The following is a 22,665-nucleotide window of genomic DNA, read 5'->3' on the forward strand; positions in this document are numbered from 1 at the left end:
GAATGGTGGCTCTGCCACCACAACTGGAGGACAGAATGCATGAACAAGGTGAGATGACAACCTGCAGTTTATTGGGATACTACTGTAAACAGCCTCTATCTCATTTCTACAGCTACAGTACCCTCTACTTAACTGCAATACATTTAATCAAGATGTTTCTTAGGGAACCAAATAAAGCTTGATGATGCTTAATGGCTGGGGCTTAATGGCTGAGTTGTTTAACTGGGCTAATAATTTTGATTAAGATGCCTGCAGGTGTTGGAGTGATACTTAGGCAACAGCTTTGATGTTCAGAGGCAAAGTGGGTTTTGTATCCCCTTCAAAATGATTTCTGCTAGTGCTAGTTCAGCAAAGCAAAACTGCCTTCAAGCCCTTGCAAAAAAGTTAACTCTCTTCTAGCTGGCAGTAGCCCCCGGATTTCTGGGAAGCTTGGCAGCCTGCATGTCCTTTTGACCAGTTTCCTGTTGGGACGACCTATGGAAAAAAAACAACCAACCTTTTTCCTAGGGCAAACTCTGTCTCCTTGATAGGAAAAAAGTAAGAATGTGAGAGGATCTCCAGGTGGTGATGGTGCATTCAGGCAACAGACCCAATTAGAACAGCAAATTGCCCACCCCCGGACCAATGTTTCTGCTCTATTGAAAACAGCAGTAGAGCTTGTCCTTTTGAGCAGTGGAAAATACAAAGCCTGGCTTCCCATGAGTTTGTCCGCTATGTTCATATACCCTAACACTGTGATTTCAGCTTCATCCTGCCAGCTTATCTCCCTTTCCCTGCAATACCTTCCCTATCCTGCTATGTCACCAACTTGCCAGCTTCCCCTCATGGAGTAGTGTGGATGACCTACTGTAGCCTGGAGTGTGGATGTACAGAGTGACTGGCCAGCAGGTACAAGAAATCACACTGGAACTTCTGCCTTAGGCAGTACTAATTTGTATTTCCCTTTTCTATTCAGCAGCCAACTTTCTTAAAAAACATCCTCACCTCAGATTTTTTGTCTCTTGAATGCAGATAAAATGCCCCCAGGTTAAAAAATATTTGGGGAGAAAATAGGACATGGATACCAGTGTGGCATATGCTCATTTCCATAGGAATCTAAAACACCAGAGAGAGGCGCAATGAGCCAAACTCATGGTTGTTTCAAACACTGATATTAAATTAAGCAGAACTTGATGATTTAAGGCTTAGTAAATTACTACTGCCAACTATGAAGGCAACATTACCTTGTGGATAGAGCACTGGAACAGGGCTCAGAAGAGCAGAGTTATACTCTGCTTTGCCATGGATTTACTGAATGAATTGGAGCAAATGTTATCTTCACGTGTATAAATACAGGTCAAACTTCCATTTTTCTTGTAATCTGTATAAGATATGCAAAAATGAAGCAGCATATTGTCTAGGGACCACAAAGAACCTTTTTCCAAGAAACAGCCTTACTGTAACTTCTTGGCAACCACAGGCAGTACAAACTGAGTCAGGAGGAATGATCTCAGCCTTTTCATACATCTGCATTGTTCCCTTCCACCACAGCTTTGTAGAGTAGGAATAAGAAACATTCAAATGCAATTTATAGAAACTTAAGCCAATAAAAATTGGAATAGCCCCTTAGTGTTATCAGCATATTTGATAGCTTGTGGTGAATCATAACTGAGGTCTCTACTTTCCAGTGCATTAACACTAAAGCAGAGCTGAGTAGCATTGTTCTGACCCAAGCAATGGGTCCACTTTTAAGAGAAGTGGTTGAAATGTCCAAACACCAGCTTAATTTGTCCTAGGGTTATAATGCATATATTACAAACATACAGTGAATTCTGAAAATTCCTGACAAAACAAAAAATATACATGGAAACTCACTGTCAGTGTCTTCAATCTATCATGGAGAATTCATCTTCTCATTACAGCCTGCCACAAATTTAGCTGCGTGGGTACCATCTGCAACCTAGCTAGTCAATTATTTTCCTCTACTTCTACACCAGAAGAATGCAGGACCCAAGCCATTTTGTTTTTAAAGTGCTTACAAGCTTCTGGTTAAGTGTACTTAAAGTCCGTCAACATGCAAGGCCCTTCTTGTCCTTTCCGCTTTGATCAATGAGCAAATACCTTTGTTTCCCACATGATTAACAATGTTAAATGAATATATTTGCCCAGCAGCTAGTAAGAGAAACATTTTGGTTATCCATCTCTGTAGCTCTAGATTGGACCTGAAGGCCAAAGAAAAGCTTTTGCCGCATTTCAGCCCTTTAAACCATGCTTTGTTATGCAAAGTTCCTCTTATCTCACTTTTAGGAAGTCTCCTGGGGCATATATAGAGAAGTCAGAATGAAAGGTAACTCATTAGAACACATGCTTTTATTAATCAAGAAAGGTCAGAAAAATAGCTGGAGGGACAGCAGATGAATAGATGACACTGAACCATATATTGCAAAAGTTGTTCAAAAGAGCTGAGCTGTTCAACAGTCCAACTATAGTTGGTTACCTTGTTCTGCCAGTATAAAGGAGCCTCAGATATGGATATGGGTCCCTGAAGAGCTTTGATCCTCTCATCAAGAAGTAGCTAAGAGAAGATTCTGAACTGGCCTCAGTCCCAGCATTGGGAAACAATGTACTATTTCATGACCAGTTAGGTTTCAAGAAGGCATCAAAACTTAGAGATTAATTTTTGCAAACTTTCTCTTTTTCTCTATCCATCAGACAAAATTTTAGAAATCAAACTTCCTTGATACTCTCAAGGTGACTTCCAAGGTCTCCTCTTCAGAGAGAAAACGAGCTTTACCATTCTTGCTGTCTACGTGGTAGGGGAGGTGCAGCAGCAGCTTCCTGTAAAAGAGGACACAGTGAATTTCAGTGTCTCAGACCAGGTGAGCAATTGAGATGGCACTGCAAGTTACTCTTGCAATTCGCCAATCAGTATACCAAGGAATGTTCTTTCAGTATATCTCATTCTCATGAATGTTTGTGGGGTTCCTGCAATACCTGGTGCACAGCTATACAGGCCCTGAAATATTTCTAACACTATTCCTTTCTTTTGGCTGTGGCTATGACAATGGTTTCCAGTCATGGATTGTGGGCTCTCTCCACTGTTCTTGCTTTTGCACAGTGCTGCATTTTAAATGCAGAGAAGGGAGGAGCTGCATTGACAATTTCCTGGTGGGAAAAATCTGAATAATGCCTCAAGCCTGAACATGTCTTCAGGAGTTTGTCTTCTCTAGCAAAAAAAAATAAGTAAATAAGTAGTGCAGCCTGATTAGAGATTCTGGCCAATCCAGTTTCACAAAGGATATGTCTACACTGCAAAGCACAGTTCAGGTATGAGAATGGACCTACAGTTATGAAGTTGCTGGGATTTTAACCTACATTGAAGATTAATTCAGTGATCCACCTGTGGCTCAGACACATAATACACAAAGAAAGGCTGGATCTTGGACTCAGGAACTATTCCACAGTTCCTCACTATGTTAGACATACAGCTTTTCCTGGAATGGCTGCCAAGCCTTCCAGTTTATCTCCTCACAAGGATGTCTCAGTCTGGACCCATTCAGCTCTTCTCATTGATGACAGTTCAAACTTACTTGCTCATGCAGAGTCTGGACTCTTTGCCCTCTTATCCCAGGCTTATATATTAACAATATGAATGATGGGCAGTCTTGGACCTCCACTCTATTGACAGTGCAAACACAATCAAGGACACTTTAGAATCAATAGATCTGCCCAGCCAAACTCTATAAAGCCCCACAAGACAACATAGTAGCATAGATGGGGGGTTACTTTAAATTAGGGTTTAAGTCATGCTGATTCTTTTTCAGACCTTTTCAGCTGTTTTGTAGGAGCCATGGCTGAAAGAGGTACAGTCAAAACACCCTTGCGCCATACCTAGTGAAGGCAGCCATTTGCAATAATTTGGAGAAGTCCTTAAAATCAGCTTGGTTTAGAATCAGCCCCAGGACTACAGACCTTTGAGCCCTCCTACACATCTGTGAGAGTACAGTGGTTTTCAGCATGTAGAACTTAAAATCTGGTTTGTTTCTTTCATACTGAGAAGACTTGCACTTGTATTTGTGAAAGCAGCACTGGCTCAGGCTGTACCCAAGCAACCATTAGATTTACAGCAAACTTTTTATTTCCTATGCTTGTGACTAGAGACAGCTGGATACTAAGAAGATAATGGCAGATCTGAATCACCAAAAAGACAGAATTGCAAAAGAAAAAGGATGCTGAGGTTTTCCTACATTTGCAGTATTGCATTGAGCTACCTCTTTTACTACCTATAGGTTCTGCAAGTCATTAGCTGAACAATTATTCATCCTGATTTTCAAGTTTCAAAGCTAGTACTTCCAAACATTCTTCCACTCCTGTTGCATCCTTGGGTTAAATCCAAGCAGGGGATAACCAACTCAGCCTGGTTTTGTCTGTGAGAAAAGTGGTTTTTCTATAGTTAGTCCGCTAGGGACAGAACTAATTTGGGCCTTAGTCCATGGCCTGTACCTTGAATTTATTTGTAGGAAGCTATTCACACATGGATCTTCTCACATGCCATTCAATGCAGCAAGTCAGCCCAGAGAGGATTAAGCTTTCTTATGAAAGCACTGTTGTGAAGAAGGACTTAAAGGAAAACAGACATGGGAATTATCTGGAAATCTCAGGCAGGGCAATTGCAAATATGGAGGAAGACTGAGAAGTCTGAGAGTATATCAGTCAGTTGATTATCTTTGTAGGTTTGAAATAGCCCTATAAAAAAAGAACTCAAAGGAAATCTCTTTAGGGAAACCTTGTAACATGTCCATGTCTGCATCCATGACTGGATATCTCCACAATTTGGCTTTCAACTTCTGAAAATATATCTGCACATTTTTCACCATCTTCAGTTATATATTTATACAAATTAGTATTTAGAAAGCAAACTCCCAAGAAGTCCTTCAAGACTGTGGGTAGTTTTTTGCCAGACATTTTGGGCCCTTGAAACCTTGCTGTTTAAGTAGCTAAAATCTGTCTTAAGGCTATTTTTGCTAGAACGGTATCACAGATTCAAAGCTAGCACACTATACACCTACAGGTGGACTATGGGGTTTTTTGTCTTTTTTTCTCATGTGAAATTAATAATTCAATCTTCATCTTTAGCTTTGCTTTCCATACAGCATTCAGTTGAAGGCTTGGTTAAACCTCTTTTCAAACAAGAGGTTAACTGTACTTCTATCAATTGTATTTTGCTTACTTTTTGGGAGTTCGAAGGTCAAGAACCTTGTCCTGGATATCTAATGTGATGTCTGAGTATTTTGTCTCTGGCAGCTTGATTTTAATCTGAAACGATGGGCAGAGGTAAAGCTGTGATTAGATATGTAGCCCTACAAGCCATAAAAGATCTCATCGTCATGAATATTTTGATGCTAGTGTCAAAGAGCAACATTCTGAGTAGGTAGTTTGTATCAGAGAAAATATGACAGTCATGATCATTGCTTTCAATAGCTTAGTGATGTGTATTGATATCCTACTTTCTTTGAAATCCTGAGCTGATAATGTACGTGACAGATATTCTACATCCAGCAAAACCCCCTGGCTTTGTGTATTCCAAGGACAGCTTGCTTCTACTAGGAAAATTGCACAGCACTTCCGCCTGTACTGAAGTTCAGAAAGCAGGGAGGTCTTTGATCATATAATAATGGGACAGGATCTGATACTTGTAACTTTAAAGACTATCAGTATTGTAGCATTCTGCTAATTCACATACCTTGTAATAAATGCAGGCAGCTGAAAAACATCTCCTTCCCAGCCTCTTTCCCCCCCCCCGAAATTGTGTCCAAGATGAAATGTCATCTTAGAGCTACTTTTTATTTCCCTCAAGTTTGTACGTGGCATATGCATTTGCATGGATTCTTTTGCATACACTAGGTCTTTGAGGAGATACACGAGTTCCTCAGGTTAGCAAGTGTAGGTATCATCTACAAATGCTTGAAAAACTACAAGAAAATCCTGCAGGAGGCCAAAGGCAGCAATACAGCTTGGTGTTTACATTTTGTCCCTTGAGAAGGTGGCAAGATTGAAAAGGGCAGAGAAAGAGCACAAAGAAGGGATGGGAGATACAGGTTCAGCTCACCACCACATCTTCACAGCAGGCTGTGGAGGGGTCTTTCCTGCTCATCCCAAAGAAGACATCCTCTGTTCTCACACACTGTTTGAATAAAATCTGATACCTGAGGAAGAGAAGTAGTTGTCTAATAATACTGGAGAACGGGCAGAAGACTAAAGGAGATTGTATTTCTCAGAGGACTGTAAATATCCTCATCGCATTGTCTATCCTCCTTTTCAGTCTCCCTTCAAGTCTTCAACTCATCTGCACTGGGTTTCTGTTCAGAGCCATGACCAAGTTAGCTAGAAGACAGGTGAAGATCATTCACTCCACCTTCCAAGGCACTCACTTTGCTGCCTCTACTTCACTAACCAGCCTTTGCAGGATCAGGAAATGCATCTTAAGTGAATATGATACTTATCAACTAGTTGAACACCACAAACTCTTGAGAAGCAGATTTGAAAAGGATGCTGTTGCAATGACGTGTTCTGTTCTGTCATTCAACATATTCTTGCAGCCTGAGTGTAACACTCTTGTCAAATTTTAATTCTATTGCATTCGGCCAACATTTATTTTCTACCCCTTCACATCTACAAAATGTAGAATCACGTACTCCCTTGCTCTTGTTACTTAATGAATGAGGAAATACAAATTAAAGATTGTATTTAGAACATACATTACTCCTACTAAATTGAACAAAATAAGTGGAGCGAGTCACTAACCTGTTGGAAAGAGCGTAGGGAAAGTCTTTTTCACATCTCCAGTGTTCATACGCATATGTGGTAATTCCTAAGTCAATGAGTAATCTGTCTAATAGCTCTGGATGCACCTTTCTAGCCATCTGTTTTCCTTCTGGGCCATTTTCCTTGATTCAATTTGATTAACTGTTAGAAAGACTCATACTTTCTTTTAATCTGTGCAACACAGGACATAATTGTTTGAGGCTAAAGAAGCACTGCATTTTAGCCAGCATGGAGGGGAGGGTCAAAAAATAGCATGAGAAAAGTTTCTGTTGTGCCCACGATAAAAAGAGAGCATGTTCTATACCTCACAGGTGATGGTTTCAAGACTAAGTGCATGTGAGGCTATAGGTGAATGCCATATCATTTTCAGAAATGCTGAGTCTAAGTTCAGGTGGGTGTCAGTCCCGTGTTTAGATCAGGAAACTGAACACCTAATGGCATGACTTATGTGCAGACAAAAGTGAGGATTCTGGACTACAAACTAGCATATGATGCGCAGCTTCATGGGCTTCAGTCCACCTGCTCCAGCATTTAGCACTCCAGAATATGGCATTGAAACACAATGATTAGAAATGCAAAGTCTGCTTTGTGGGTTGACCCTGAAAGCTTTCTGACCTCTACAAACTACAGCTAACATGCCTGATTGCATCTATTTCAAGTATATTTTTGTTAATGTTTTTCTATGTGCAAGGGAAAAGACTCTGGTTTTAGGCTGTCCCTTGACAGGCTAAGATTGAATGACAAGATTTAAAAGTTCAAAACTACCTGCATATAGCCTTCCTTCCCATAGTACTATTTGTCTCTAAAGAGCTTAACTCTTTGAAATGCAAATATAAGTTGGAATACTTTATGAATTTATGAGTATGAAAAATGAATGTATTGTGGTTGCAGCAGGAAAAGACAGGTATTTCACACAAATGGTATATTTGAAGCTAGTAAATTGTTTTGCTGGCCTACTTTCCCTCCTGATCTCACTTTACACAAGTATCTGACACTGCAAGTAATCTTATAATGGGAAAAAGCAACTCTTCGTTTCTGTTATGAGATCAGAAAGTTTCCAAGGGAGAGGTTAAAAATCACTCCTCACATGTTGCTTTAGATGCAACACCAATATTCTTCCTTTCTCTTTCCATGACACATGCTTTTCAGATGGCTGTTTCACTCAAATGCAGTAGATGCTGCTTAACTCCTATTTCCATTAATGCTATGTAAAGCTCATGCAGGCAGTCTCAACTCACTCACTCTGGCTGTTCTCTAAGGTCCCAGGTATCATCAAACTCAGATCCTTCTGGGACTTCCTCTGTATTCCAAATAGTTTTCCTGTTTTCAGATTTCACTTGTAAAGCACCTGTAAGTGATGAGGAAAATCACACTGTCATATTTTGGAATGTCTCTGTTCCTCTAGGTTTGCTGAAAATTTAGACTTTTCTAGGCTTTAGAGAAATCTTTGTATTAAAAGCATTCTAGTTAATGATTACAGTCTCCTTCACCTCAGTATCTTATGAACAAGAATTTGCAGAGAGAGGGTGTTTTCCTTTCCCTTATATCTCCTTACCCAACCTCTATGTCAAGGAAATCCTCATTTCATGTATAAAATATCTAGCACTTCAAAACAGGTGAAGTGTAGAAGTATGAAATATTTATCTTTTCCAAGCCCCCGGCACGAGATTTTTAAGCAAGCAGAGTAATTTACTAAATGACCCCCTCCTCACATAGAACTCCAGATCTTTCCATTAATTATTGAGCACAGCCCAAATAAGGTACTTAAGAAACATGAAAGTTTGTGGGCAGAATGCCATGGTTTATGCCTGTCCTACATGGAAAGATGTGTTCTCTAGTAAGCTGGTAAATCTGCAGCTTGAAGGTTTTTATAGTAAAATCTCTGGTTATTGTTACAATCCCAAGCAAAAATACTCTACTTGCTATATTTGCCACAGCTCCTTCCCTGCTACATTCAGCCTGGTTCTCGTTGACTCTTCTTATGGCTCATAACTAAGCTGCCCAATAATGTGACAGCATTAGCTCCAGGAAGAACTTTAACTCTGCCAAGACTGAACTCATCTTCCTTTCTTTCCTGAGTACAATCCAAGGTGTTGACACAAATTTAGGAACCATCAAGATATTTGTTCTCATTGTCTGAGAGTCTGCCTTTCTATATGATGCCAGAACACCTGGAGTCAGGTAAAGCATGTAATTGTCCAGGGTTTCCAGGCACAGAATTAGGTGCAGGAAGGAGAATAACTGAAAAAACGTCTCTCGGTCTGTTGAGGGCAGCACTGAGCAAAGCTTCTGTTTCTCCCTCTCTCTAGTCTAAACAGGGTTGTGAAACTTTGGCGGGGGGGAAGGGATATGGTATGACTGTGCTTCCCGGTACACTTCATAGCTCTTCCTCAGAGGCATCGGCTCAGTTCCACGCAGTTTACTCCTTGAAGATCCTTTCAGGTGAGTGCTTAGAAAGTCCATCTTCCTTGCTGAGCATTAACAAGTCCATGAGAGCGCTTATATGGAGCTTTTTGCTGCTCCGTTATGATTCCCCTCAGCCTGCGACCAGGCTCCAGGCTGTGCTCTGTTTCGTATCGCCACTTGAGGCTGCTGTGCTCTGAAGTTACCCTTTCTGCCTCTCTGTGTATATTTTGCGGTTAAGCTTTCAGGAAAAGACGACTTTTACAGTGTAATTGTAAAAATGTCATGCTCTTTCCATCTCAGTGGCCACTCTCTTATTGAAGCAAACCCCATCAGTGGTAAATTACTACAGGTGTTATAGCCTGCTAACATGGGACTGAGTGCTAAAACATGCAAACACTCCTCCTTACCAGTGGTCTCTTTCTTTACTGGTCCGATACTACCAGGAGTCATGGGGCTAAGAGGAGAGTGTGGCTGCAAAAAAGGCAAATGGGGCTTCAGTCAATTTTCACAGAGCCTAGCTCAGTAACAATGATAATGTCAATAAATACAAAATGCCATCTGAGATCAAACAAATCCCTGCTAGAATCCAAAAAATATTATCCCACAATTTTATGACTGAACGTTCTCGCTTCTTTGCTCTCACCCAGCAGACAGGGACCTTGACACACTGGGTTCAAGCAGGGCTCCCAGAAGCACAGTGTTACAGACAGATGTGCTTTTTGAGCATTAGTTTCCATGGCATTTTGGCAAAATTTCCATGCTTTGTCTGCCATGAAAACATTGCAGGAAAGCAACGTGAAAACCCCATCACAGCATTTGGATTCCTTTTGACAGTAGAGATCATATGAGGCAACAACCTCTTCCTCTAATTATGAATCAATTTAGTGCTAATAGGCCCATGGAAGGCATTTCTCTATATATGAAGATTCCTTGGTTTGATAGTGTTCCATATGCACAGAACATTAAATCAAAATAAAGATTTCAATTTACCCAGATTGACTCAGACTTAATTGACATCCCTTGTGGCAATTTTCCATTTCTGTCTCTGAAGCGTCATTCATTTTATTAATAAGATGTAAACAAATTCTTTTAAAATCAGGATGTTTACTGCAAAGACGTACAGCAATAATGCTACTTCTAAAAGGCAGACATTAAAGTGCTGAAGGGTAGCCAGAGTGTGAAGGACCACACCTACCACCTACTGAAAAGGAATGTCAAGGGATGCGCTGCCCCCCCCCCCCCCGCCCTTTTATCCCAAAGATTACTACCATTGCCACCGCTAGCGCACAACTGCTGAGTCAGCCAGCTGGCTCTTTGTTGAGGAGTGATTTGGAGGAACACTGAGGCATTTGCCATTTTTGTTATCCATGTCATGAGATGACTTGTTCAAAATCCTAAGAGACTTGGCAAAGTTTTGAGCCCTCACAGAGGCCTTCTCCATTGGGATTGTTGGCACCTGTGGCCCTCCTGGGATGTTTCTCCCTAGCACACATGCATGCCTAGATAAAAGCAGCAGCTGCATATTGCAGGAACAATGTAGTTTTTCCAAAAGCTGTGATTTTCATCTCGTCCTGAGATGCATCAGTATAGTAGAATGGAAAGAAAGATACTTCTCTCATTAATCATTCAGGTCATTCACCTTAGAATGATTACTCACCCTTCCCTATTCTACAATCACCAACATATCTATTGTACCACAATGATCAAGTATCTCTACAGTTCTTCAATGCCTGACACACAGAATTAGTACACTCAGTCACCTCTGGATATTTTAGTCGTTACTCAGAAGTTGAGCGGCGGCTTTCTTCCTCCTTCATATGAAGTATTTAGCTGTAATTGCCTTCATGTCTGCCAGGCTTCAGGGAGAAGTAGGGGGAAAGTCTAAAGCACCTAAAGCTCTTGCAACTACATGTTCTCATTTCCTTCAGGCTGACAAATTAAATCTCCCTCCCATTTGGTGGTCACAATCTCTCCTTGTTGTCCTGGGGCATCTTCCTTATTCTCTCCCTCAAGAGCTTGTTACCCTGAAAGCATCTTCTAGCTGTTTCAGGCAGTCCAAAACCTTCTAAGGTTTTCCTTCTTTTTACTCACTCTGGGGAAAGGGAGATTTGCTTCTCCTCAGTTAACAAGGTTAGGCTATGGTACAACATGTAAAAGAAGCAGCATTTCTTATGAAAGACTCACCACATGTTCGTCATCATCATCTTCTTCTTGAGCATCACGAAGCAGTTTGGCAAGGAACTGCAGAGCAGAGCCTGAGGAAACGCTCTCCATGCCAATACCCACGGCTTACCTGTGCAGAAAAAACAGGTGACAGATGAAGAATGAAAGAAATGTGTTCTGTACTGTCTGTAAAAAGCATAGTTTTCCTGTTGTGTGCTTTGGAAGGATAAACTTTAGCCAAACTCTTACATGCATGATGTCAAAACATATCTAATGGAACATAATCAACCTTTCCTCTCTGTGCTTTGATTACGGACTCTTGCTCCACAAGCATGAGTTGCAATCACAGCTCAAGCCTTACAGCGGCTATTGCTCTGGCAGACCCCATGTCAACCCGGATTTGCAGCTGCTGCAGCCAGGGCAAGAGCAGCAGGACGGCTTGGCTCAGGCCTGGTACTGAGGGGCCGGGCAGAGGTCTTCACACCGCTTCTCCGCCCACCTGCCTTGCTCCAGGCCCAAGCTGAGGGCGAAAGGAAACACAGCGTCAGGGAAACCCGCCCTCACCACGGCTCCCGACTCCGGCGTACGCGCACCGGGGCGGGGCAGCCCGCCCTCCCACAGGCGCACCAGGCGCGGCCCGGCTCGGCTCGGTGCAGCGGCTCGCCCTGGGGCAGCCGGCTTTCCAGCCGTAGCAAGCAGCCGCTGGGGCCGCGTCCCCCGTCACCACAGCAACGGGGCGGGCCGCCCACGAGCGGCGGCGGGACTAGCCAATAGCTATTGAGGGCGGGAAGACCTGGCCGGAGGGGCGGGAGCAGAGTGACGGTTCTGTGCGTCATCTCTGCGCGCGCGTGCGCGGTGGCTGGCGGCGGCCGGGGCTGTGGGTGGCGCGGCGCGGTGCGGCTCGCCTGGCCGGGGGCGGGGGGGCGGGCGGGCTGTGGGACTGGGCCGCCGCTGTCCCCTTCCGGGCCTGGGTCCGCTGACGGTCCCTCTTCCCACAGGCCGCAGCCGCCATGAACCAGTTCAACTTCGGGTCGGGTGCGGCGGGAGGCGGTTTCGCTTTCGGCACGCCGAAGACGGCCACCACGACGGCCACGACGGGCTTCTCCTTCTCCACACCTGCCGCCTCGGGGGGCTTCAGCTTCGGGAGCACGGCCCAGACGCCTGCCAGCAGCCAGCCCGCCGGTCTCTTCTCCTTCAGCACGCCGGGCACTGCCGCGCAGCCTGCCAGCTTCAGCTTCGGGACGCCGGTCACGGCCACCGCGGCTCCGGCAGCAAACGTATTCCCGCTGGGGTGAGAGAGGGGCCCGGGGGTCGGCCGGGCCCGGGGTGGGGGTGTTGGCTTTGCTGAGCGGCCCTGGCTGCGGCGGGGTGTGAGTGGATGATGCCCGCCTCCTCGTTGCTTTGGAAGTGCTTTGCAAGTAATTCTCAAGGGAGCAAGCCTGTTGCTCTTGTGTCTTAGAATTCCTGCTGCACACTAGTGTGCTCGGAAAAGCGTTTGGTGAGACCTGTTCTTTGTCAACACCGACTGTTTTGGATGGCTGTTAAGAACAAGCTGTTCCAGACTTCAGTCTGGGATTGGGGTATTGATGCTTGCATGAAGAAATGCTAAGACTCTGTGTCTGAGTGTAAAACAGCTTGTCCTTTCTGATCCGAATCTGGAGCGCTCAGAATGTTTCTTCAGCCAAGTGGGACTGTGTTGTCCTTCGGAAAGGCTGTAAGCTCTGAGAGAATTCTTCAGAACTGCTGTTGAAGCTTGCCAGATGGGAGCAGTGGGAAGGGAGCTCAAATGGGGGATAGCGGTAAAAGTTAGTTGAAGAAGAAAATAGTCTTATGTAGAGGAAGTGAAAAGGGTTCTTGGGAGCTGAGAGAATAAGCAACTTCACTTGCGCTGCCATAAATGTCTTCTGGTGCCTGGATGGGGGGAATTGGTATAAAGAGACTTAACAGAGGATTGCGGACGATGCGAGTTGCAACACAGTCTTTGTCAAAATTGAAACATAAACCTGGTCAAGTGCACGTGTTTTGGAAGGTGGTTTCTGCTGTCAACAGCAAAGGGCTATAAGCAAGTTGACTCAGTACTTGACTGGATGCATTTCTCAAACAGATTAGCTTCTTTTCTTTTCTAGTGCAAACGCACCAAAATTAAACTTTGGAGGCAGCACTGTGACTCAAGCTACTGGAATCACGGGCAGCTTTGGATTTGGTAGCTCTGTACCAACCAGCGTGCCCTCAAGTCAAGCAGCAGCCCCTTCTGGCTTTGTGTTTGGATCTGCTGGCACCACCACCACCACCGCGCAGTCTGGGACAACTGGAGGGTTTACTTTCTCCAGTGGTACCACAACTCAGGCCGGCACAGCCAGCTTCAACATCGGCGCCACAGCTCCGCAAGCAGCGCCGACAGGGTTGACCTTTGGAACAGCACCTACAACTGCTGCCACCACTGCTACCACCTTAGGAGCTCCAACCCAGTCAACAACCCCCTTCAGCCTTGGGGGGCAGTCCACAGGTGAGTGCCTGGCCTTAAATGGCAGCTCTAGTCAGGAAGTCTGTTGGCATGGAGGGCAACCGGGGATGGTGTGCAGGTTCTGCAGCCTCCTGCTTCCGCTGGCGTGAAGCGAAGCGAGTGGCTGGAATCAGTGGTTTTTCTGATATGCTTGTCCAGGGTCTTCAGTGATGAGTAACAATTGCTATTTAGCCTTTGAGTTTGGAGAGGGAGGCTGAAATAATTTTGCCAGTGTGTGTGTAAGCACCAGCTGCATTTGAAGCTCTCTTAAATGTTTTTGGTGGGTTTGCAGGTGCAGAGGGAAAGGGCTCGGAGTGGTGGGGAGGGGGTGCCGCAGGATGCGCCCGGCCCACAGTGCCAAACCACTGTTCACCTCCCCGACGGCGGGGCCCTGCCCGCTCCTGCAGAGTGCGGCAGAAGTTCAGCTTGCAGCTTTTGATTTACTTGTTGGTGACAGTGCAGGCCTTGGAGGGAAGGTCATCAGCTCTGGTGTGAGGGCGATGTCCATCTGCGTTAGAATCATCCTTGAAAGGCTTTGTAGGTAATGACCTCGTTAGGCCTAGTTAATTTCCTGGATAACGTAGAATATTTGTTACATTGAATATTAATGTTTTTCTTATTGCTTCTAACTTGACTGTTGCTGTGATCAGCGGAAACTACAGTGTGTCTATAGTAAAAGGTTTGTCTTTTCCTTTTACGTATGCTACTTGTTCCAGTTCTAAACTTTGGGTCATTGCCTTCAACAGCAGCCACTAGTGCACCCACGGCAACGCTGACCACTAGTACCAGCCAGGGACCCGCTCTGTCCTTTGGAACCAAACTTGGAGGTAGGAAGTGATTTTAGGAAATACTTCCTCAAGGCGGCTTTGTGAATCTGCTGTCCTTCTGGGAATAGTTTTCTAAACTGGAGCCTGGAGATGGGCTGGAAGTGTTTGTTACTGTGAGTTTGCAATGGCGTCAGTAAACTGTGACAGTGCATACAGCCATTGATCTTAGTGTCCTGTTTGTTTGTTGTTTTTTTTTTATTGCGTCCCACGTGCCAAATTCTGTTCTGTACTTGTTGCTGGGGCACAGTGGAAGGGAGCCACAGGTTTAAGGGGTACATCGGAAAGGAGCTAGAGTTGAGGCGGAATACAGGAAAAATAGTTTAAAATTCCTACCTCCATACCAAACCTGGTGTAGATGGGCAAATTTGTGTCCTGTTGTCAGCATGATTCTTCTGAAGTGGGTGAGAGCTTGACATGGTCTGGATGCTTTTTCTGTTTGTAGTAACACCCACAGCTGCTACAACTGCCTCCACCACCACAGCCTCCGTTCTTGGTTCAACAGGGCCTACGTTGCTTGCGTCTATAGCGAGTTCTTCAGCACTGACGTCGTCTACCACCACAGGCCTCTCACGTAAGACACAATGTACAGATTTTATCTGTTGGGGGAATAAACACGCAGCACAGTTGGTGCTACCTGTCAGTAGCGCAGCTGCAGATGTTGGGGTAATATGGGAGAATTCAAAAGGTCAGCTCTTCTCGCTGTTTGCCACCTTCCCTCTTTGCGATTTCTGGCAAGTTGCCTTCAGTGGTGAGGCAGGGAGGGTTTTGTTCAAAACAAGAATAGAATAGAATATTTTCAGTGTGAAGGGACCTACCACGATTGCCTAGTCCAGCTGCCTGACCATTTCAGGGCTCACCAAAAGTTAAAGCATGTTATTAAGGGCATTGTCCTAATGCCTCTTAAACACTGACAGGCATGGGGCATCGATGGCCTCTCTAGGAAGCATGTTCCAGTGTCTGACCACCCTCTCAGTAAAGAAATGCTTCCTAACATCCAGTCTAAACCTCCCCTGGTGCAGCTTTGAGCCATTCCCGTGGTGTCCTGTCACTGGATCCCAGGGAGAAGAGCTCAGCATCCTCCCTCTCCACTTTCCCTCCTCATGAAGCTGTGGAGAGCAATGCGGATGCCCCTCAGCCTCCTTTTTTCCAACCTAGACAAACCAGCACCCTTTGCTTATTTTAGCATTTGATAGCAGTTAAATGTTAGATATTTCAAAACAGGTGAAGTGACAGTAGCTTGGCACCTGGGTTGATGAAGTTTCCTGAAAGAATTGTGGGGCGCTCTGGCTATATCATAGCTTTGGCCTGCCTTTTTTCATGTCGTGTCTGGATGATCTTGGTTAATACAAATAAAGACCAGATGGAGATGGATGAGCAGGCAGGGTAGAGCTTTTCAAAGGGGCGCTGTATTTAACAGGTTATGCAAACTCTTAATGTTGTCTTCTGTTTACAGTTGGTGCCCCTTCCACTGGGACAGCCAATCTTGGAACGCTTGGGTTTGGGTTAAAAGTTCCTGGAACAACAGCTGCCGCAACAAGCACTGCCACTAGTAAGAACTAGATGCTGAAAGTAGCTGACGAGAAGGAAGCCTGACTTCAGTGCCGTGTGGTAGCGTAAAGAGCCATGTTGGTATAGCAGCACAGCAGTTCTGATTTCCAGTGCCCTCCAGTAACTGAAAATAACACAGTATTTCTTTCTTCGATCCTCCTTTTCCGTCTCCCCAAATGCAGTTACTTATGACTTCTGAGAGCCTGTCCACAGGAAAGGGAGTTTGGAAGAAGGAAGGCCCGTAGGCTTTGACCTTCTCTCAGGGTCATTGGAAAGCTTGTTTCTGGAGTGACTAAAGAATTTGAGCTCAGTGCCTAGAAGTGGCCTGTGACTGGCAGATAGATGCTCTCAGCTTTGTGAGAACATAGAGATCTCATCTCCTGCAAAGATGCAGGAGAGGAACTGCGTGTGCTGATAGTTATTAGGTCTAATATTAAAACATGAGAAGATTGGGAGCGGTGTGGGCTAATGCTGTGCTGCTTTGAGTAATGCCCAGGCTAAGTGCAGGCTGACAGTTCCTCATTTTACTAGAGCTACTAGTCAGGCATTTAGTGTCTACTACTTTTGTGTGAAGATGTGCTTTGTTCCCTTCTTGACAGACGTGGGATTTGTATTTTGCTAAAGGGACCTATTTGAGCTCGTACAGCACTGCGCTTAGAAGTGTATCTTGGACCTGTTCTTGATTTGTTAGGTGGCAGATGTGTTCACTTCTGTTGCTTGACTTGAATCTCTTATTTCAGGCACAACTTCTGCTTCTGGCTTTGCTTTGAATCTGAAGCCATTAAATACGACTGGTGCCATTGGAGCTGGGACTTCTACAGCTGCCGTAACCACAACAACAACAACCACGTGAGTATTTTGTTACAACTGACTATTTGCTAACTGGGGCAAGAATGCTGATATCTGGTGGAGGAAGGTGAAATGAGTGTTGTCAAGTTTGTATTTTGGTTTTTGATCTTGTGTTCTGTACTGTCTCGCACTTCCTCTCAGCGCACCTCCAGTGATGACTTATGCCCAGCTGGAGAGTTTGATAAACAAGTGGAGTCTGGAACTGGAAGACCAAGAGAAACACTTTCTCCATCAAGCTACGCAAGTTAATGCCTGGGATCGGACGCTGATAGAGAATGGAGAGAAGGTAAGGTGACGTCCAGTGTAACCTGATTTTGCTTGCTTAGATCGTTAAAGGCCTTCGTTGTTACAGGTGCAGCAAGCCATCCAGTGGGACTTTTTCCTTGTAAAGAAAAAAAAAAATAGATGTGAATTGTATCTGGGTGCTTTTGAAAGACTGACTGTATGTCTGTTCTGGTCTATAGGCACTGAAGCTTGGAAATCTGTTCTGTGAGTTTACACTATGGTAACAAGTTATCTGAGGGTGGAGCTTTCAAAGCCAAACCGCCATTATGCAAATACCGGTCTGTAAATCTTTATGTAACTGTTTCTTGTTTCTAGTAGACATTTGTATGGTGCTGGCTTTCTCAATTCCACCACTCTTCTTTTATGAGTTGACTTTTGGATTTTCATAGTATAATTAAGTGTCTTCTGTTTCCAGATTACTTCATTACACAGAGAAGTAGAGAAAGTGAAGCTTGATCAGAAGAGGTACAAAACTATGAACACTTGAGATGATTTTGTTTCTTTTTTGCACCTTCCTGCGTTGTGGTACGGCAGCTACGGTTACATGTATAACCTCTAAGTTAAGTACTTAACGTTTTCTCTTTTCAGACTGGATCAGGAGCTAGACTTCATTCTGTCACAGCAGAAAGAGCTTGAAGACTTGTTGACCCCTCTGGAGGAGTCTGTGAAGGAACAGAGCGGGACTATCTACTTGCAGCATGCGGACGAAGAACGGGAGAGAACGTAAGACAAATATCTGCTTGGAACATGTGATGAGCAGACATATGTGGTGGTGATTGATCAGTAAGAAGTACAGTTGGGATGCATGACAATATTGATCTATCAACGCCTTTGTCAAACATGTAGTAGAAACAGGGGGATTGTGACTGGAAGCCCTTGAATCAGCATGAAAAGCTCTTTGGATGTTGTTCTAATCAGCTGTCTGGGGAAGGTTCCTAATTTTAGCGTAATGTCTAAAAATTAGTGCTTATTTAGCGATAGGAATGATGAGAGCAGAATGCACTATGTGTGGCTCAAGCACCCTTCTAGGCCTTAAGTGTGGAATGGTAGCAGGGTAAATAAATAAAATTTTTGGTTCAAGAGAACCAATTCTGACCTTGGTTCCCATGCATTTTGCAGCTATAAGCTGGCTGAAAACATAGATGCTCAGTTGAAGCGTATGGCACAAGATCTGAAGGACATCATTGAGCACTTGAATACGTCAGGAGGCCCAGCAGACACAAGTGACCCGGTAAATACAAGCTTTATTTTTTTTCTATATTCATAAAGGGGCAAAGGATATTAAAACAGTTCTAACTCTTTGTTTGTCCACTCGTGCATACTCCGCTGCTTGTAGTTTCAGCCTTGGAAGGGTATTTTGTTTTGTCCTTGGGTTGGTTCTCTTCTGGTACAACTTGCATTAGAACACAACACAAGCCAGCCTGACTCACATACTTACTCTGCAGTTCTGTTAATAGTTTTCATAGAATCATAAATGGTTTGGGTTGGAAGGGACCTCAGAGATAATCTAGTTCCAGCCCCCCTGCCACGGGCAGGGACACGCTCCAGTAGACCAGGTTGCCCAAAGCACCATCCAACCTGGCCTGGAACGCTTCCACTTTCAAAGTATCTCATTCTGGTATGAACTCTGGTTATTTTCTTGTTGCCTAACTATTGCCTAGATGACAGTTTATGTCAGAGGCATTTCTTAACGTTAGTCCAGCTACCTGCTCCACCACTTGCATTTTTCTTGTGGCAAATCTAAATTTTGTTCAGAATGCCCTCTGTAGCTGCTTTTTCCTTATAGTACTTTTGAATCCTCTTGAAAACAAGATCTGACTTACCAGCTCTTTCTGATGTGTATTAAATTGATCTTGATACTCCTTGTGGCTTTACTGAGAAGCTTTTTTCCAGCAAAAATTCCCCTTCAGTATTGCAGACTGACTTTTTTCCCCACTCCTTTTTACTCTTGCCACCTCAAGGCTAAGGTGATTAACGTGGTGGTGGTTCCTAGGTGCGAACTGGAATAAGCCTAAGCCACAGGCATATACTCTAAAGCAGTCTGTTTTCTTGCTGGTAAAGAGAAGCAATGCAACACAGTTGCTGCACGCGCTTCCCCGGGAAGGTGGCTGCTAAGTTAGTGGAGCTGTACATATGAGAAATTTGATTGCATCATGTTCCAAAAGCAGGGATGGGCAGGCTGTCTTTTACTGCTCTTATTTGTTACACTACATAACAACTGACTTGCACCTTCTCTTTCCACTCAGCTTCAGCAGATCTGTAAAATTTTGAATGCACACATGGATTCATTGCAGTGGATTGACCAGAACTCAGGTGCGTGTCATCTTGCAGCTTTTTGGGAATGTAAATAGAAAGCATGTTGCATATGTGCAAGTGTTTCTTGAACATAAATGAATTCTTGAAGATCCCTGAGGAATCTTCTCCTCCTCACCTTCAATGACATTGTCCCTTCTGTGCTTGAATTCTCCTGACGTGCATTAAAGGTCTCTGCTAAGAAATTCCTGGCAACTGCTAATGTTTTTACAAAAAAGCACTGCTTGAAACGCATCAGTGCAAAGCAGAGAAACTTGAAAGCCTCATGCTTTGTTCTGTCAGACTAAGGTTAAATATTTCAACTTCTAAAATGTTGCGGGGTTTCCCTTTGGAATAGGTAAACAGGTGAGGCGAGGGAGGTGTGTGTTTAATGTTATCATCCTCCCCCCCTGCAACTGGAAAGCCAAAGCCAGGTAAGACTGAGCAGCATGCATTTATCTGCAGGCGCGGTAATTCTGGAGTAACAGTGTGGGCACTTCACAGTAGCAATAACTTGAGATGTAGCGCAGACCAGAAGATGAGCTCAATAGTGAAAACTTGACAGTGTAGTGACTGTTGTTTCATGTCTTGGATTCACCCTTAACTAGTATACCGTGGTGCCATACTTGGGGAAGGAAAAAAAAAACCAAACCCAAACCCAGAAAAAAAGGAACTTTTCTCTCGGGGAGTGCCGCCTTGTGAGGGACTCAAGAATTCTACATGGTTTTGATTTTAACTGATGTTAGCAGCCGCACAGGTGCATGGCAGGATAAAGCAGTGCTGCTCTCAGCAGCACCAAGTGGCACAGTCTGGCTGCAGTGCTGTGAAAGTGCTCACAGCTGGTGTGCTTCTTGGGTGAAAGCAGCCATACTACCATCCCTGTTTAAACAGTAGTATTGGCTTAGGTCAGGATTTAATTTGGCTTTTTCTTCCAGAACATATATGCCTACTTCCACATTCCAAACATGACTTTGTTGGGAAATGCTGTGCTGCTCCTGTGGCATCAGAATTCTGACTTTACAGAATGCATGTGAAAATAGCGACCTGTTCCCTTTAAATTTTCCTAGAAAGGAGACCCATTTTTTCCTCTGTCATTGAATACCAAAGAAATTGTCTTATAGGTTAATAACGATTCATTCTCTCTGGGAAATGTGCATCTAAAGAAACAAGTTCATCTTCAGTTCACCTTCAAACAAGAAAGAAGCAATTGCAGCTTTTAAAAAAGGTTAATGTGTGTCTCTGTTTCTGTGGGGTTCTTAGCAAGGAGAAGAATTCTTGTTACTGCGTGCGCTTGAGTGGCACGGTGGAAAAACAGTTCACTTTTGAAGTAAGCCTTTGTGCGGCCCTTGCCATTAGTAAATTGAGTAGGCCTGGAAGGACTCATTCCTTAACATTCTTTTTGTATTAAGAAAACCCCAAATCCCACAAACCAGAACTGAGATATCTGTGCTGTGGGTAATGTTACCTCTTTGCTTCCTGTGGAACACCTCGAGGACACAACAGCCAGTGATCTTTTCTAGGCATACTCATACACAGTGGCTATTAACTTGTCTGTCTTGTTAAACAATTACGTGCAACTGTGGCACTTTATTCAAATTACTGTTAACCTAGACTGTGACAATTCAGTGGACTTGCTGAACATGGACACAGGGTGGTGCTGCTTCTGCGAGTGAGGAGGAGTGTTTGGACAAAGCCTTGTTCTGACTTTCTGCCTCTTCCTGAGGGAACCAGAAAGTCTTCTCTTTTGTAGTTACAACTGAATTCCAAGTTGAGCGAGAGAGATCTGCGAGACAGGGAAGCAGACTGTCACTTTTCAAAAATTCACCATGCAGAAATGATTATGGCATAAAATGGCAAACGGAAATGTATTGCTTAGTATGTTACTGGAAGATTCTAGGTTTGGCGTGCTGTACGAAATAAAACCGAACCTGGAATACCTGTCTCCAAGGCACAGGCCGACATAAGGCCTGTTGAATTGCTTCTGATAAGCTTTCATGGAATGAAATGAGAAATTGCTTTAGCTTGTGCTGAGATTTTTTGTATATCGCAGTGCCTGCTGCGTTTCCAGCTGATGGTCCATCAGTGGCTTACGAATTTCCAAATGGGTGATGTGCAAAAAAGAGATGACCTGTGTTGTCGCTGCAAGTGCTTCTGCAGCTTGTCTGTGCAATTGCACCATCTTTTCTGTATTTACAGTTAAAAGCTTGTTATGGCTGTGTGATATCCGGCAAGAAATATGTATATACTTCTAACAGGTTGTGTGGTTTGCCTGTAATTTGCATAATTCAAAAGGAGTTTAGCAGGCGGTGGGTAGGGGAAACTGGTGTATCCAGCAATTGCTTTTTCTCAACCTGCAGACCAGCTTTTGCAGCTCCTGTTCAGGGAGGGTTTGCTCTGCTCTCTGAGATGCAGTGCCCTGAAACTGCAGCAAACTGGCATGGCAAACAGTGTCAACAGCATGTCCCGGGACTGTTCCGGTTCTGCCTGCCAGTCCCTGAATGCCTCAGAATACTGTTTAGACAATCTCCTTTGCCTTGGAGTGCGGCGGTGCTTTATATTGGGTTTTCCTCCCTCTTTCTGCAATGTCAAGTCTGAGTGACTGTCAAAATGTTGTTTTTCTTTTTCCTTCTGCAAGCCAAGCTGTGTGGGGTTGTGTTTTAGGGTGATCGTGAGATTAATTGCTTGTTTCTCCCACAGCTGTGCTGCAGAGAAAGGTAGAAGAGGTGACAAAGGTTTGTGAGAGTCGCCGCAAGGAGCAAGAGCGCAGTTTTCGGATCACATTTGATTGAATGACTCAAAGTTTAAAGGGTTAACTTAAAATCTCCGCCGGAAAACAGAGGTTGTTGGGGACTTCGGTCTCAAAGTATGATCTGGGTTTGTTTCTTTTCCTGCAATAAAATCTGTTGTTTGTTCCTACACCAGTCTTTGCGATGTGTGACTGGAATTCACCGACTCCAGTCTGAGACACTGCGTGAAGTTTGTGCAGAA

The 22,665-nt window shown here is 44.2% G+C and overlaps 2 protein-coding genes across 10 annotated transcripts; one reads left to right on the plus strand and one right to left on the minus strand.

Moving 5' to 3' along the window:
• Positions 1 to 2,342: 2,342 nt before the first annotated feature.
• Positions 2,343 to 12,097, minus strand: DNAAF6 (dynein axonemal assembly factor 6). 5 transcript variants are annotated; one of them, XM_054839852.1, is made up of 7 exons: positions 11,873 to 12,097; positions 11,395 to 11,503; positions 9,618 to 9,681; positions 8,047 to 8,152; positions 6,089 to 6,185; positions 5,210 to 5,295; positions 2,343 to 2,817 (listed from the first exon to the last, which is right to left on the minus strand). In XM_054839852.1, the coding sequence occupies exons 2-7, from the start codon at positions 11,482 to 11,484 to the stop codon at positions 2,700 to 2,702; spliced, it is 561 nt and encodes a 186-aa protein (XP_054695827.1). In that variant the 5' UTR covers positions 11,485 to 11,503; positions 11,873 to 12,097; the 3' UTR covers positions 2,343 to 2,699. The 5 variants fall into 5 exon arrangements, with proteins under 5 accessions (XP_054695827.1, XP_054695826.1, XP_054695829.1 ...); XM_054839851.1 differs by having other exon boundaries at positions 11,938 to 12,095; XM_054839854.1 differs by lacking the exon at positions 11,873 to 12,097 and adding an exon at positions 11,735 to 11,870.
• A 115-nt stretch (positions 12,098 to 12,212) lies between these two features.
• On the plus strand, positions 12,213 to 22,593 carry NUP62CL (nucleoporin 62 C-terminal like). 5 transcript variants are annotated; one of them, XM_054839814.1, is made up of 14 exons: positions 12,220 to 12,250; positions 12,372 to 12,664; positions 13,500 to 13,879; positions 14,593 to 14,703; positions 15,146 to 15,274; positions 16,157 to 16,252; positions 16,992 to 17,100; positions 17,242 to 17,386; positions 17,801 to 17,850; positions 17,974 to 18,108; positions 18,505 to 18,616; positions 19,632 to 19,698; positions 20,036 to 20,111; positions 22,375 to 22,593. In XM_054839814.1, exons 2-14 carry the CDS (start codon positions 12,384 to 12,386, stop codon positions 22,415 to 22,417), a joined length of 1,734 nt encoding a protein of 577 aa, XP_054695789.1. In that variant the 5' UTR covers positions 12,220 to 12,250; positions 12,372 to 12,383; the 3' UTR covers positions 22,418 to 22,593. The 5 variants fall into 5 exon arrangements, with proteins under 5 accessions (XP_054695793.1, XP_054695789.1, XP_054695792.1 ...); XM_054839818.1 differs by lacking the exon at positions 20,036 to 20,111 and having other exon boundaries at positions 12,213 to 12,250; positions 14,623 to 14,703; XM_054839817.1 differs by having other exon boundaries at positions 12,224 to 12,664; positions 14,623 to 14,703.
• The last annotated feature ends 72 nt before the right edge of the window (positions 22,594 to 22,665 follow it).

The sequence above is a fragment of the Grus americana genome, chromosome 12 (genome assembly GCF_028858705.1).
Source record: "Grus americana isolate bGruAme1 chromosome 12, bGruAme1.mat, whole genome shotgun sequence".
NCBI classification, from domain to species: domain Eukaryota; kingdom Metazoa; phylum Chordata; class Aves; order Gruiformes; family Gruidae; genus Grus; species Grus americana.